The following is a 13,754-nucleotide window of genomic DNA, read 5'->3' on the forward strand; positions in this document are numbered from 1 at the left end:
CCGTGCAACAGAAACACTTGGGGAGATGCCGGGCTAAAAACCCAACCATTACTCTATATCTAACAGCTCTGATAGGGATTAATCAGAAGTAAGCTAATAGCTCTGTTTTTTAAGTTAAATAAACAGAGCAAGAATTAAATAAGAACCTAAAGGGGCCCTTTGTAAAACCAGTACTCACACTGTTTTAGATGAGGATTTTCCAGTGGAGAGATGCAGGTCCCTTCAAAAGGGATCTTTGTCTCCCAATATAGGTCAGCCTTTTATTAGGTGGACGCAGCTCCAAAAATAAGATTTTACTTACCGATAAATCTATTTCTCATAGTGCGTAGTGGATGCTGGGGACTCCGTCAGGACCATGGGGGATAGCGGCTCCGCAGGAGACAGGGCACAAAAGCAAGCTTTTAGGATCACATGGTGTGTACTGGCTCCTCCCCCTATGACCCTCCTCCAAGCCTCAGTTAGGTACTGTGCCCGGACGAGCGTACACAATAAGGAAGGATCTTGAATCCCGGGTAAGACTCATACCAGCCACACCAATCACACCGTACAACTTGTGATTTGAACCCAGTTAACAGTATGATAACAATGAAGTAGCCTCTAAAAAAGATGGCTCACAACAATAATAACCCGATTTTTTTGTAACAATAACTATGTACAAGTAATGCAGACAATCCGCACTTGGGATGGGCGCCCAGCATCCACTACGGACTATGAGAAATAGATTTATCGGTAAGTAAAATCTTATTTTCTCTAACGTCCTAGTGGATGCTGGGGACTCCGTCAGGACCATGGGGATTATACCAAAGCTCCCAAACGGGCGGGAGAGTGCGGATGACTCTGCAGCACCGAATGAGAGAACTCCAGGTCCTCCTCAGCCAGGGTATCAAATTTGTAGAATTTAGCAAACGTGTTTGCCCCTGACCAAGTAGCTGCTCGGCAAAGTTGTAAAGCCGAGACCCCTCGGGCAGCCGCCCAAGATGAGCCCACCTTCCTTGTGGAATGGGCATTTACATATTTTGGCTGTGGCAGGCCTGCCACAGAATGTGCAAGCTGAATTGTACTACAAATCCAACGAGCAATAGTCTGCTTAGAAGCAGGAGCACCCAGCTTTTTGGGTGCCTACAATATAAACAGCAAGTCAGACTTTCTGACTCCAGCCGTCCTGGAATTATATATATATTTTCAGGGCCCTGACAACGTCTAGCAACTTGGAGTCCTCCAAGTCCCTAGTAGCCGCAGGCACCACAATAGGTTGTTTCAGGTGAAACGCTGACACCACCTTAGGAAGAAACTGGGGACGAGTCCGCAGTTCTGCCCTGTCCGAATGGAAAATCAAATATGGGCTTTTGTAAGACAAAGCCGCCAATTTTGACAATCGCCTGGCCGAGGCCAGGGCCAACAGCATGGTCACTTTCCATGTGAGATATTTCAAATCCACAGATTTGAGTGGTTCAAACCAATATGATTTGAGGAATCCCAACACTACGTTGAGATCCCACGGTGCCACTGGAGGCACACAAGGGCTGTATATGCAATACTCCCTTGACAAACGTCTGGACTTCAGGAACTGAAGCCAATTCTTTTTGGAAGAAAATCTATAGGGCCGAAACTTGAACCTTAATGGACCCCAATTTGAGGCTCATAGACACTCCTGTTTGCAGGAAGTGCAGAAATCGACCTAGTTGAAATTTTTTCGTGGGGCCTTCCTGGCCTCACCCACGCAACATATTTTTACCACATGTGGTGATAACGTTGTGCGGTCACCTCCTTCCTGGCTTTGACCAGGGTAGGTATGACCTCTTCCGGAATGCCTTTTCCCTTAGGATCCGGCGTTCAAACCGCCATGCCGTCAAACGCAGTCGCGGTAAGTCTTGGAACAGACAAGGTCCCTGCTGGAGCAGGTCCTTTCTTAAAGGCCGATGCCACGGTTCCTCTTGGAACAGACATGGTACTTGCTGAAAGCAAATCCCTTCTTAGCTCCCGAGGCCATTAGTCCTCTGTGAGCATCTCTTGAAGTTCCGGTTACCAAGTCCCTCTTGGCCAATCCGGAGCCACGAGTATAGTTCTTACTCCTCTATGTCTTTTAATTCTCAATACCTTGGTTATGAGAAGCAGAGGAGGGAACACATACACCGACTGTTACACCCACGGTGTTACCAGGACGTCCACAGCTATCGCCTGAAGGTCTCGTGACCTGGCGCAATACCGGTCCCATTTTTTGTTCGGGCGGGACGCCATCATGTCCACCTTTGGTCTTTCCCAACGGTTCCCAATCATGCGGAAAACTTCCCGATGAAGTTCCCACTCTCCCGGGTGGAGGTCGTGCCTGCTGAGGAAGTCTGCTTCCCAGTCGTCCACTCCCGGAATGAACACTGCTGACAGTGCTATCACATGATTTTCCGCCTAGCGAAAAATCCTTGCAGTTTTGCCACTGCCCTCCTGCTTCTTGTGCCGCCCTTTCTGTTTACGTGGGCGACTGCCGTGATGTTATCCCACTGGATCAATACCGGCTGACCTTGAAGCAGAGGTCTTGCTAAGCTTAGAGCATTATAAATTTGCTCTTAGCTCCAGTATATTTATGTGGAGAGAATTCTCCAGACTTGATCACACTCCTTGTGTGACTGCTCCCCAGCCTCTCAGGCTGGCCTCCGTGGTCACGAGCATCCAATCCTGAATGCCGAATCTGCGGCCCTCTAGAAGATGAGCAATCTGTAATCACCACAGGAGAGACACCCTTGTCCTTGGATATAGGGTTATCCGCTGATGCATCTGAAGATGCGATCCGGACCATTTGTCCAGCAGATCCCACTGAAGAGTTCTTGCGTGAAATCTGCCGAATGGAAGCGCTTCGTAATAAGCCACCATTTTTTTTACCAGGACTCTTGTGCAATGATGCACTGACACTTTTCCTGGTTTTAGGAGGATCCCGATTAGCTCGGATAACTCCCTGGCTTTCTCCTCTGGGAGAAACACCTTTTCCTGGACTGTGTCCAAAATCATCCCTAGGACCAGCAGACGTGTCGTCGGAACAACTGCGGTTTTGGAATATTTAGAATCCACCCGTGCTGTCGTAGAACTACTTGAGATAGTGCTACTCCGACCTCCAACTGTTCTCTGGACCTTGTTCTTATCAGGAGGTCGTCCATTTTCTTTGAAGACGAATCCTCCTTTCGGTCATTACCTTGGTAAGGACCCCGGGGTGCCTTGGACAATCCAACGGCATCGTCTTGAAACTGATAGTGACAGTTCTGTACCACGAACTTGAGGTACCCTTGGTGAGAAAAGGCAAATTTTGGGACATGGAGGTAAGCATCCCTGATGTCCCGGGACACCATATAGTCCCCTTGTTCTTTGCTATCACTGCTCTGAGTGACTCTATCTGGATTTGAACCCTTGTAAGTGTTCAAATTTTTCAGATTTAGAATAGGTCTCACCTAGCCTTCAGTACCACCATATAGTGTGGAGTAATACCCCTTTCCTTGTTGTCGGAGGGGTAATTTTATTATCACCTGCTGGGAATACAGCTTGTGAATTGTTTTCAATACTGCCTCCCTGTCGGAGGGAGACATTGGTACAGCAGACTACAGGAACCTGCGAGGGGGGAAATCTCTCGACATTCCAATCTGTACCCCTTGGATACTACTTGTAGGATCCAGGGGTCCTGTACGGTCCCAGCGTCATGCTGAGAACTTGGTAGAAGCGGTGGAGGGCTTCTGTTCCTGGGAATGGGCTGCCTGCTGCAGTCTTCTTCCCTTTCCTCTATCCCTGGGCAGATATGACTCTTATAGGGACGAAAGGACTGAGGCTGAAAAGACGGTGTCTTTTTCTGCAGAGATGTGACTTAGGGTAAAAAACGGTGGATTTTCCAGCAGTTGCCCTGGCCACCAGGTCCCATGGACCGACCCCAAATAACTCCTCCCCTTTATACGGCCATACATCTTTGTGCCGTTTGGAATCTGCATCACCTGACCACTGTCGTGTCCATAAACATCTTCTTGCAGATATGGACATCGCATTTACTCTTGATGCCAGAGTGCAAATATCCCTCTGCGCATCTCGCATATATAGAAATGCATCCTTTAAATGCTCTATAGTCAATAAAATACTGTCCCTGTCAAAGGTATCAATATTTTTAGTCAGGGAATCCGACCAAGCCACCTCAGCTCTGCACATCCAGGCTGAGGCGATCGCTGGTCGCAGTATAACACCAGCATGTGTGTGTATACTTTTTAGGATATTTTTCAGCCTCCTATCAGCTGGCTCCTTAAGTACGGCCCTATCCGTAGATGGTACCGCCACTTGTTCTGATAAGCGTGTGAGCGCCTTATCCACCCTGAGGGGTGTTTCCCACCGCGCCTTAACTTCTGGCGGGAAAGGGTATACCGCCAATAATTTTCTATCGGGGGAAACCCACGCATCATCACACACTTCATTTAATTTATCTGATTCAGGAAAAACTACAGGTAGTTTTTTCACCTCACACATAATACCCTTTTTTGTGGTACTTGGAGTATCAGAAATATGTAACACCTCCTTCATTGCCCTTAACGTGTGGCCCTAAAAGAAAATACGTTTGTTTCTTCACCGTCGACACTGAAATCAGTGTCCGTGTCTGGGTCTGTCGACCGACTGAGGTAAATGGGCATTTTACAGCCCCTGACGGTGTTTGAGACGCCTGGACAGATACTAATTTGTTCGCCGGCCCTCTCATGTCGTCAACCGGCTTGCAGCGTGTTGACATTGTCACGTAATTTCCATAAATAAGCCATCCATTCCGGTGTCGACTCCCTAGAGAGTGACATCACCATTACAGGCAATTTGCTCCGCCTCCTCACCAATATTTTCCTCATACATGTCGACACACACGTACCGACATACAGCACACACATAGGGGATGCTCTGATAGAGGACAGGACCCACTAGCCCTTTGGGGAGACAGAGGGAGAGTTTGCCAGCACACACCAAAAGCGCTATAAATGTATATAAACAACCCTAGAAGGTGTTGTTTACTATATATGCGCTCTTAATATATAAATATCGCCAATTTATGCCCCCCTTCTCTTTGTTACCCTGTTTCTGTAGTGCAGTGCAGGGGAGAGTCCTGGGAGCCTTCCTCACCAGCGGAGCTGAGCAGGAAAATGGCGCTGAGTGCTGAGGAGAATAAGCTCCGCCCCTTTTCCGGCGGGCTTCTTCTCCCGGTTTTTAATAAACTGGCCTGGGTTAAAATACATACATATAGCCTTAATGGCTATATGTGATGTATTTATTTTGCCACTAAAGGTAATTATATTGCTGCCCAGGGCGCCCCCAGCAGCGCCCTGCACCCTCCGTGACTGAGTCAGTGAGCCGTGTGACAACAATGGCGCACAGCTGCAGTGCTGTGCGCTACCTTCATGAAGACTGTGGAGTCTTCTGCCGCCTGTTTTCCGGACCTCCGTTCTGCCGTCTCTTCAGCGTCTGTAAGGGGGATCGGCGGCGCGGCTCCGGGACGAACCCCAGGCTGACCTGTGTTCCGACTCCCTCTGGAGCTAAGTGTCCAGTAGCCTAAGACTCCAATCCATCCTGCACGCAGGTGAGTTGGAAATCTCTCCCCTAAGTCCCTCGATGCAGTGATCCTGTTGCCAGCAGGAATCACTGAGATTGAAACCTAAAAAAAAACTTTTCTAAACAGCTCTTTAGGAGAGCCACCTAGATTGCACCCTCTCGGACGGGCACAAAAACCTAACTGAGGCTTGGAGGAGGGTCATAGGGGGAGGAGCCAGTACACACCATGTGATCCTAAAAGCTTGCTTTTGTGCCCTGTCTCCTGCGGAGCCGCTATCCCCCATGGTCCTGACGGAGTCCCCAGCATCCACTAGGACGTTAGAGAAATACTGTTACTAGTTTATTTTCTCTCAGGAGCTCCAAGCTCCATGTGCTACCTCCTAGCACAATTTTCAAAACTGAGGGAGGAGGGATGTGAAGGGCGAGGAACCGGCTGTGCAGACAAAACTGATTTAGATTGTGCCACACCTCCGGTTTGCAAGCTTCACACCCCTAATGTCTAAGGAACTCCAGTGTCCCCTAGTGGATGAAAGAGAAAAACAGACTCCCAACGGACTTTTCAAACATTTGAATCTCCCCCTAAGTAATGGCTTTTTTCTGGCCACTCTTTGGAGTGTACGGCTTATTGTGGTCACATGCGCAGATACACCAGTCTCTGCTGTGGAACTCTGCAGCTCCTTCAGGGTTACCTTTGGTCTCTGTGCTGCCTCTCTGATTAACGCCCTCCTTGCCCGGTCTGTGAGTTTTGGTGGCCAGCCATCTCTTGGCAGGTTTGCTGTGGTACCATGTTCTTTCCATTTGAAGATGATGGATTTGATGGTGCTCCAGGGAATCATCAAAGATTTGGATATTTTTTTATAACCCAGCCCTGACTTGTACTTCTCCACAAGTTTGTTCCTGACTTGTCCGGAGAGCTCCTTGGTCTTCATGGTGTGATGCCTCTTGCTTAGTGGTGTTGCAGCCTCTGGGGCCTTTCAGAAAAAGTGTGTTTACACTGACAGATCATGTGACACTTAGACTGCACACAGGTGGACTTCATTTCACTAATTATGTGACTTCTGAAGGTAATTGGTTGCACCACAACATTTGAGGGACTTCATAGCAAAGGGGGTGAATACATATGCCAATTTTCAAATTTCTATTAATAAAAATTATTTTTTAAATACATTTTTCTCATTTCTCTTCACCAACTTAGACTATTTTGTGCATATCCATCACATAAAATTCAGATAAAAAATAAATAAATTGCAGGTTGTAATGTAACAAAATAGGTAAAAAGTCAAGGGGGATGAATACTTTAGCAAGGCACTGTATGTATGTATGTATGTATGTATGTATGTATGTATGTGTGTATGTGTGTGTATATATATATATATATATATATATATATATATATATATACACACACACACACACACACACACATACTTACATATACAGTGGGGATCGAAAGTTTGGGCACCCCAGGCAAAAATTAATTTTAATGTGCAAAAAGAAGCCAAGGAAAGATGGAAAAATCTCCAAAAGGCATCAAATTACAGATTAGACATTCTTATAACATGTCAAAAAAAGTTTGATTTTATTTCCATCATTTACACTTTCAAAAGAACAGAAAACAAAAAATGGCGTCTGCAAAAGTTTGGGCACCCTGCAGAGTTAATACTTTGTACTGCCCCCTTTGGCAAGTATCACAGCTTGTAAACGCTTTTTGTAGCCAGCCAAGAGTCTTTCAATTCTTGTTTGAGGTATCTTCCCCCATTCTTCCTTACAAGTCTTCCAGTTCTTTGAGATTCCTGGGCTGTCTGTGACGCACTGCTCTTTTAAGGTCTATCCATAGATTTTCAATTATGTTGAGGTCAGGAGATTGTGAAGGCCGTGGCAAAACCTTCAGTTTACGCCTCTTGATGTAATCCACCATGGATTTTGAGGTGTGTTTAGGATCATTATCCATTTGTAGAAGCCAACCTCTCTTTAACTTCAGCTTTTTCACAGATCGCATCAAGTTAGCGTCCAAAATTTGCTGGAATCTTTTTGAATCCATTTTTCCTTCTACTCGTGAAATGTTCCCTGTGCCACTGGCTGCAATACAACCCCAAAGCATGATTGATCCACCCCCATGCTTAACAGTTGGACAGAGGTTCTTTTCATTAAATTCTGTGCCCTTCCTTCTCCAAACGTACCTTTGCTCATTCCGGCCAAAAAGTTCTATTTTAACCTCATCGGTCCACAGAACTTTATTCCAAAATGCATCAGGCTTGTCTATATGTTCATTTGCAAACTTCAAACGTTGATTTTTGTGGTGAGGACGTAGAAGAGGTTTTCTTCTGATGACTCTTCCATGAAGACCATATTTGTACAAGTATCTCTTTATAGTGGAATAGTGTACCACAACTCCAGTGTCTGCCAGATCTTCCTGGAGGGATCGTGCAGTCAAACGTGGATTTGGACTTGCTTTTATCACAATCCTGCGAGCTGTTCTGTCTGATATTTTTCTTGGTCTTCCAGATCTTGCTTTAGCTTCCACTGTTCCTGATGACTGCCATTTCTTAATTACATTCCGAACAGAGGATATGGGCATCTGATAACGCTTTGCTATTTTCTTATAGCCTTCTCCTGCTTTGTGAGCGTCAACTATTCTCAGTTTCAGTGTTCTACACAACTGCTTAGAGGAACCCATGGTGCTGATTGTTGGAGCAAGGTCAGATGAGTCTGGGCTTTTAAAACCTTTGAGATTGACATCACCTGGTGTTTCCAGACGATGATTGAGAACAATCCATGACACTGCCAGGTCTCAGCTGTCCAAAGGGGGCAGTACAAGGTATTAACTCTGCAGGGTGCCCAAACTTTTGCAGACGCCATTTTTAGCTTTCTGTTCTTTTGATAGTGTAAATCAGGGGTGGGGAACCTCAGGCCCGAGGGCCGTATAAGGCCCTCAAAGCCACTTGATCCGGCCCGACCAGGCTCACCTAAACATGAGGAGATGCCGAGCACCTGCTGAGATTTTACCACCAGCGGGCTCCTGGCTCCTCAGCAGCAGCCGGAGGCAGGAGCTCACTCCTGAGCTCCAGCTTCTGGCTCAGGCAGTGTACATGTGTGGCTGTGCGGTGCTATGGGAGAGACGTCATGACATCTCCCATAGTTTCGAGGAGAGGGAGGGCAGTGGTCCGGAAACAGGAGCAGGGCTGGTGAGCATTGTGGGTTTTTTTTCTTTCTTTTAATGTGTGTGTGTGTGTGTGTGTGTGTGTGTGTGTGTGTGTGTGTGTGTGTGTGTGTGTGTGTGTGTGTGTGTGTGCGCGTGTGTGTGTGCGCGTGTGTGTGTGTAAGCGGCACTACTAGGGGGCATATTTAATGGGGCATAACTACAGGGGGCATATCTAATGGGGCATAACTACAGGGGGCATATCTAATGGGGAATAACTACAGGGGGCATATTTAATGGGGCATAACAACTGACGGAGCATATCTAATGGGCCAAAACAACTGACAGTGGGCATATCTAATGGGGCATAACAACTGACTGGGGGCAAATCTAATTGGGCATAACAAGTGACTGGGGGCAAATCTAATTGGGCATAACAAGTGACTTGGGGCATAACAAATGACTGGGGGCATAACTACTGACTGAGGGCATAACTACTGACTGAGGGCAGGCTAATTTTTACGTTGATAATTTTTGTCTGGCCCCCGAAGGATTTTATAAATATTCAAATGGTCCTTCGTAGAAAATAGGTTCCCCACCCCTGGTGTAAATGATGGAAATAAAATCAAACTTTTTTTGACATGTTATAAGAATGTCTAATCTGTAATTTGATGCCTTTTGGAGATTTTTCCATCTTTCCTTGGCTTCTTTTTGCACATTAAAATTAATTTTTGCCTGGGGTGCCCAAACTTTTGATCCCCACTGTATACACACACACACACACACACACACATATATTCCATACATATATACACATCATATAAAGTGTGTGTATGTTTCGTAGTCAATTAAAGTGGTTCTAAGTATGATAAATGGACCACTCTACGTAGTTATACTGCCTTTCACGTTTTGGCTGCTTACCTCAGATTTGACTTTCCGTAGAGCCCATACGGTATGTGAACCCTGCACGGTATCATAGGTCATCACAATGGATGGGTCAGCATTAGTAAAAACAATCCGTAACGTGTGGTCTGAAACATACTGCACCCGAGAGCTGCCGAATATTCCTGTAATAAAGTCAAGATTGAACTGAAATGCCAAAATATACACTGCAAATGCAGAAACACAGATTCTGCCATCAGCTGTTAATGTAGCTAATTCACCAATGAGTAACAGAGTACAGAAAATGGGATAGAACTGAAAAAGTGAATAATACAGTGAGAGAGAAGAACTCACCTCCTGATCTGCACACAAGGGGAGTGATTTCATCTAATGGATGCAACATGCTGAATATCGTTGGCAAGGGCTCCCTACAACAAAGCACATAATACAATTACAATAAAATATGATGTCCTATGCAAACTGTTCTCTGGAACTTATTAAGTTATGAGGAACATATCCCAACCCCCAAGAAGCAGGGAACTATTAGCCATGGAAGGAAGGAAAAATAATCCACGTATCTCCATAAGAAATAATAGGATTTTGGTACTTACCAGGTAAATCCTTTTCTTTGAATCCATAGGGGGCACTGGAGTACTCTTGGGATATGGACGGGCGGAGCCGAACAAAGGCACTGAATATTCAAATTTAGGACCCTCCCACCCCTCCATATCCCCGAGTACCTCAGTGTACTATCTCAGTGTTTTTTACTGAGCGAACAGGAACGATATAGAGAGGTTGACAATGGAGAATACCTATACATAACGGACAACAACAATGTTGACCCATAACCTTACTGTCAACTAAACAGTTGACGCCATAACCGATAGAACTTTATAATTTGAACCAATCGGTGAAAATGTGTTACCATAAGCTCCTCTGAGCTTAATATCAATCAAGTAAAACCTGTTACCCTAAGCTCCCTTGAGCTTAAAACAACCCAGGTAAACTGCTCTGGGTGGGCGTCCAGTGCCCCCTATGGATTCAAAGAAAAGGATTTACCTGGTAAGTACCAAAATCCTATTTTCTTTTTCATCCACTAGGGGTCACTGGAGTACTCTTGGGACGTACCAAAGCTTCCCTCGTGGGCGGGAGAGCTGTTTGATACTTGTAACAGTAGGCAGCCCAAGGCTAGATGCTGATGGCGCCCCATTTATAACGTGTAAACGTGCACCAACATGGTGCACATGAAGGCTATATAGCCGCGTTTTAGACACTCCACGACCCACTGGGTCTGACATTCCCACAGAACCTGTGGGATGAGTTATTACTGACGTAGGCGATTGTAACCTAGCCTTAAAGTAAGCCTGACTTGTAGTCATTATTATTACCCAACTGGATAATGTCTGCTGAGAAACTGGCTAACCCCAGTTGGCAGTATCATAGAGAACAAACAACGTATTCATATCACGTACTGTTGACGTTCGGGACATATATAAACGCGTAATGCGTGTACCACATTCAGAATTCTAGAATGTGCTGTCCACACAGGAACCCCTATTGGTCCATTGATGTGAAGAATACGAAAGCGTGATTCGTCCGAAGATCTGCTTTGTCATGAGAAAACTGAAATACGGTGGCTTGGAATACAAGGCACCCAAATATGAAAACAGAACCCTTGCCGAAGCCAAGGCTAGAAGAAAAATGTTTTCCCAAAGTGAGAAACTTAATTCCCATTTGTTGAAGGGTTCAAAATATGAAAACTGTAAGAAATCTGAACCCAACTTCAAGTCGCCTGGCGCTGTAGGTGGGATAAATAGAGTGTGAACTTTGATGACACCTTGTAGAAAGATGTGTACAGACGCAAACAGAAGCAAACGTCTTTGAAAATAAGTTTACCACACAGATACCTGCACTCTTCGTGCAGATCCACGCAGTTTTCCATCCCACCCCGTTTAACAGAATACGGGTTACTTGAAGGATGATGTTGGAACTTCCGAGGTTTACAACCTATGTAAGCACACGAAATTTTGTAAAAATGAGCTGCCTTAAACGGCTTACTATTTCGTAACATGGTTAGTATAACCGATACTGTAATGCTCAATTTCTTAAGAGGGCGGTCTGAACCCTCACCCCGTCAACCGCAGCTGCGGTACTTAGATAATAGGTACATAGGTAACTATGGGTAAACTAACGTTCCCTGATGTAACAGGTTGGACGTATTATGAGCGGGCCAAGATCGTGTGCAAGTATTCCTTGAAAATTCGAGAAGCAAACTTCTCCGAAACCCATGAGATACCACCAGTATGACTGTGACAAACTGTCTTATGATCCGTTTTGACAACGGAGAGAGCAGCGGAAAATGGTGGAGCCAGATACACGATGCTGAATGACCACATGAATGTGAGAGACTCCACCGCCACTGCCCTTGTGATCTGTTTTGTACACATACTGAGCTTTCGTAATTGTGGCGAGATGCCATCATGTATACTTGAGGGTAACCCCCTTCTGTGGACTCACATATGAAACACCTCTAGATATAATGTCCAGTTTTCAGGATCCAAATCCTGACGGGTGAGATCCTCTGTCTAACAGATGTCCACTCACATAATGATCTCTTGACATTTTCACATAATGGTGTTCTGAGCCATTGAGGATTTGAGTTACCTGCCGCATTGCCATGCGGCTACTTGGTTCTCACTGGTTGTTGTGTATGCAACTGCCGTTGCCTTGTTTGACTGCTTAAGGCCAGCGTGAGACAGGCATCAAAAATTTACATGAAACTCATGGTTGTTCCTCTCCACAGCAATCTTTAGTACAAGGCGAAAGATTTATTCGTCCTGAAGAGAAACCAGAGTATATACCTGGTCCGACTGAAAGCGAATCATGTATAGCATTGTAAAATGCACAGAGTTCTAGGACATATATCGACAGCAATCTGTCGTGTTTTAGAACCTTTGTTGCTGATTTTAACTACAAATCCTGACCCTCTGCGACTGTCGTCCAGAGTATATGCACCCTTTTCCCTCTGTGGGAAATGCGAGTGAAGGGTGGCGAACTAAATTGAAAAACCCATCGTTATTCTTAATAGGTGAATACACCAATGTACCGCTAGTGTGCGTGCTTTGCACTAATTACTAGACGTACATTTGTTATTGCTGGTGTAGTAGGTAAAAGTCTTTGATTTACCGTATTTATCATCTTACCTAGGCATTGACATCGTTTAGACGGAATTAGATGCGATTGTTTTCGAACTTGATCTGCTACCGCAGTATACCTTAGTAGCGCAAGTTAGAGGAACTTTGTTGAGACAGAGTTCTTATGTGAGATGAGCTATCATCCCAACATCACTTTTGGTAAATACCCAAAGCGATAAGCAACGGTAGACATGAAATGGTTAATGGTTGTGGCGAATTGCAAACGCTAAAACCTGTGATGAACAAACCGGAATGGGTATATACGCATTGTGAAGATCAAATGCCAGTATTCAATTTTGTGGCTCCAATATGTCAATACTACCCGCAGCAAATCCATTTTCAAACTGCAGTAAGTGATTTGCTGATTGAAACTGCGACGGAGCTGTATGGATTGGTTCCCCCAACCAGAGGGGAATAAGCCACCCTGACTCTGCCTGTATTATAAAGACAGCTGAAACCCAGTAGAAACCAAATGGCTACCTGCCAATCCGTTCGACAGAGGCAGTCATGTCCCTGTTGAAGTCTGGAAACCCCGCAAAGGTAACATGTAAAGACGCGCTCCCACAATTGGAAAAAAGGTCATCAAACTACTGGCTTGCAGACCGTAGCGACCTGTCGTTACAAGGCGTGAGTGTGTGTATCACCGCCTTGAAAACTGAAGTCTAAAGGGATTAAATGCCGGCACAAGAATTCCGTTTCGATTAACGGCTGAATATCAAATGTAGGACCAACAAGCTGTGGCCTTGTGCTGAACTGGCGACGATGAAACGTCGTTAGAAGCTTTACAGATATACTCTGTAGCTTCTTTTAACCGTAATGTCTAGTGACCCAAATGTTTCATGGGTCTTTATAATGTTTGACACAGACGCATTTACCAATGTCGGATGGCGTCATATTGTAAACGATTAAATAGTGGTCAAAGTCTACTAAGTGGAACAATGGAGACCTTGACTCCCTGTAATTTAGCAATGTATGTTGGCAACAACCCTGCACTA

General features: G+C 45.3%; 1 protein-coding gene and 1 non-coding gene across 4 annotated transcripts in view; both read right to left on the reverse strand.

Moving 5' to 3' along the window:
• Positions 1-13,754, reverse strand: part of ANAPC1 (anaphase promoting complex subunit 1) — a 365,074-nt gene that overhangs the window by 303,548 nt on the left and 47,772 nt on the right. For all 3 annotated transcript variants that reach the window (XM_063918099.1, XM_063918098.1, XM_063918100.1), the window contains exons 7-8: positions 9,920-9,993; positions 9,605-9,750 (exon numbers count right to left, since the gene is read on the reverse strand). In XM_063918099.1, coding sequence (XP_063774169.1) covers positions 9,605-9,750; positions 9,920-9,993 — 220 coding nt within the window. The remainder of the gene's footprint in view (positions 1-9,604; positions 9,751-9,919; positions 9,994-13,754) is intronic.
• Positions 12,308-12,422, reverse strand: LOC134913489 (U5 spliceosomal RNA). The gene has a single exon (XR_010177243.1). It is a non-coding gene; the product is annotated as a U5 spliceosomal RNA (small nuclear RNA).

This window comes from Pseudophryne corroboree, chromosome 4, assembly GCF_028390025.1.
Source record: "Pseudophryne corroboree isolate aPseCor3 chromosome 4, aPseCor3.hap2, whole genome shotgun sequence".
Taxonomy (NCBI): domain Eukaryota; kingdom Metazoa; phylum Chordata; class Amphibia; order Anura; family Myobatrachidae; genus Pseudophryne; species Pseudophryne corroboree.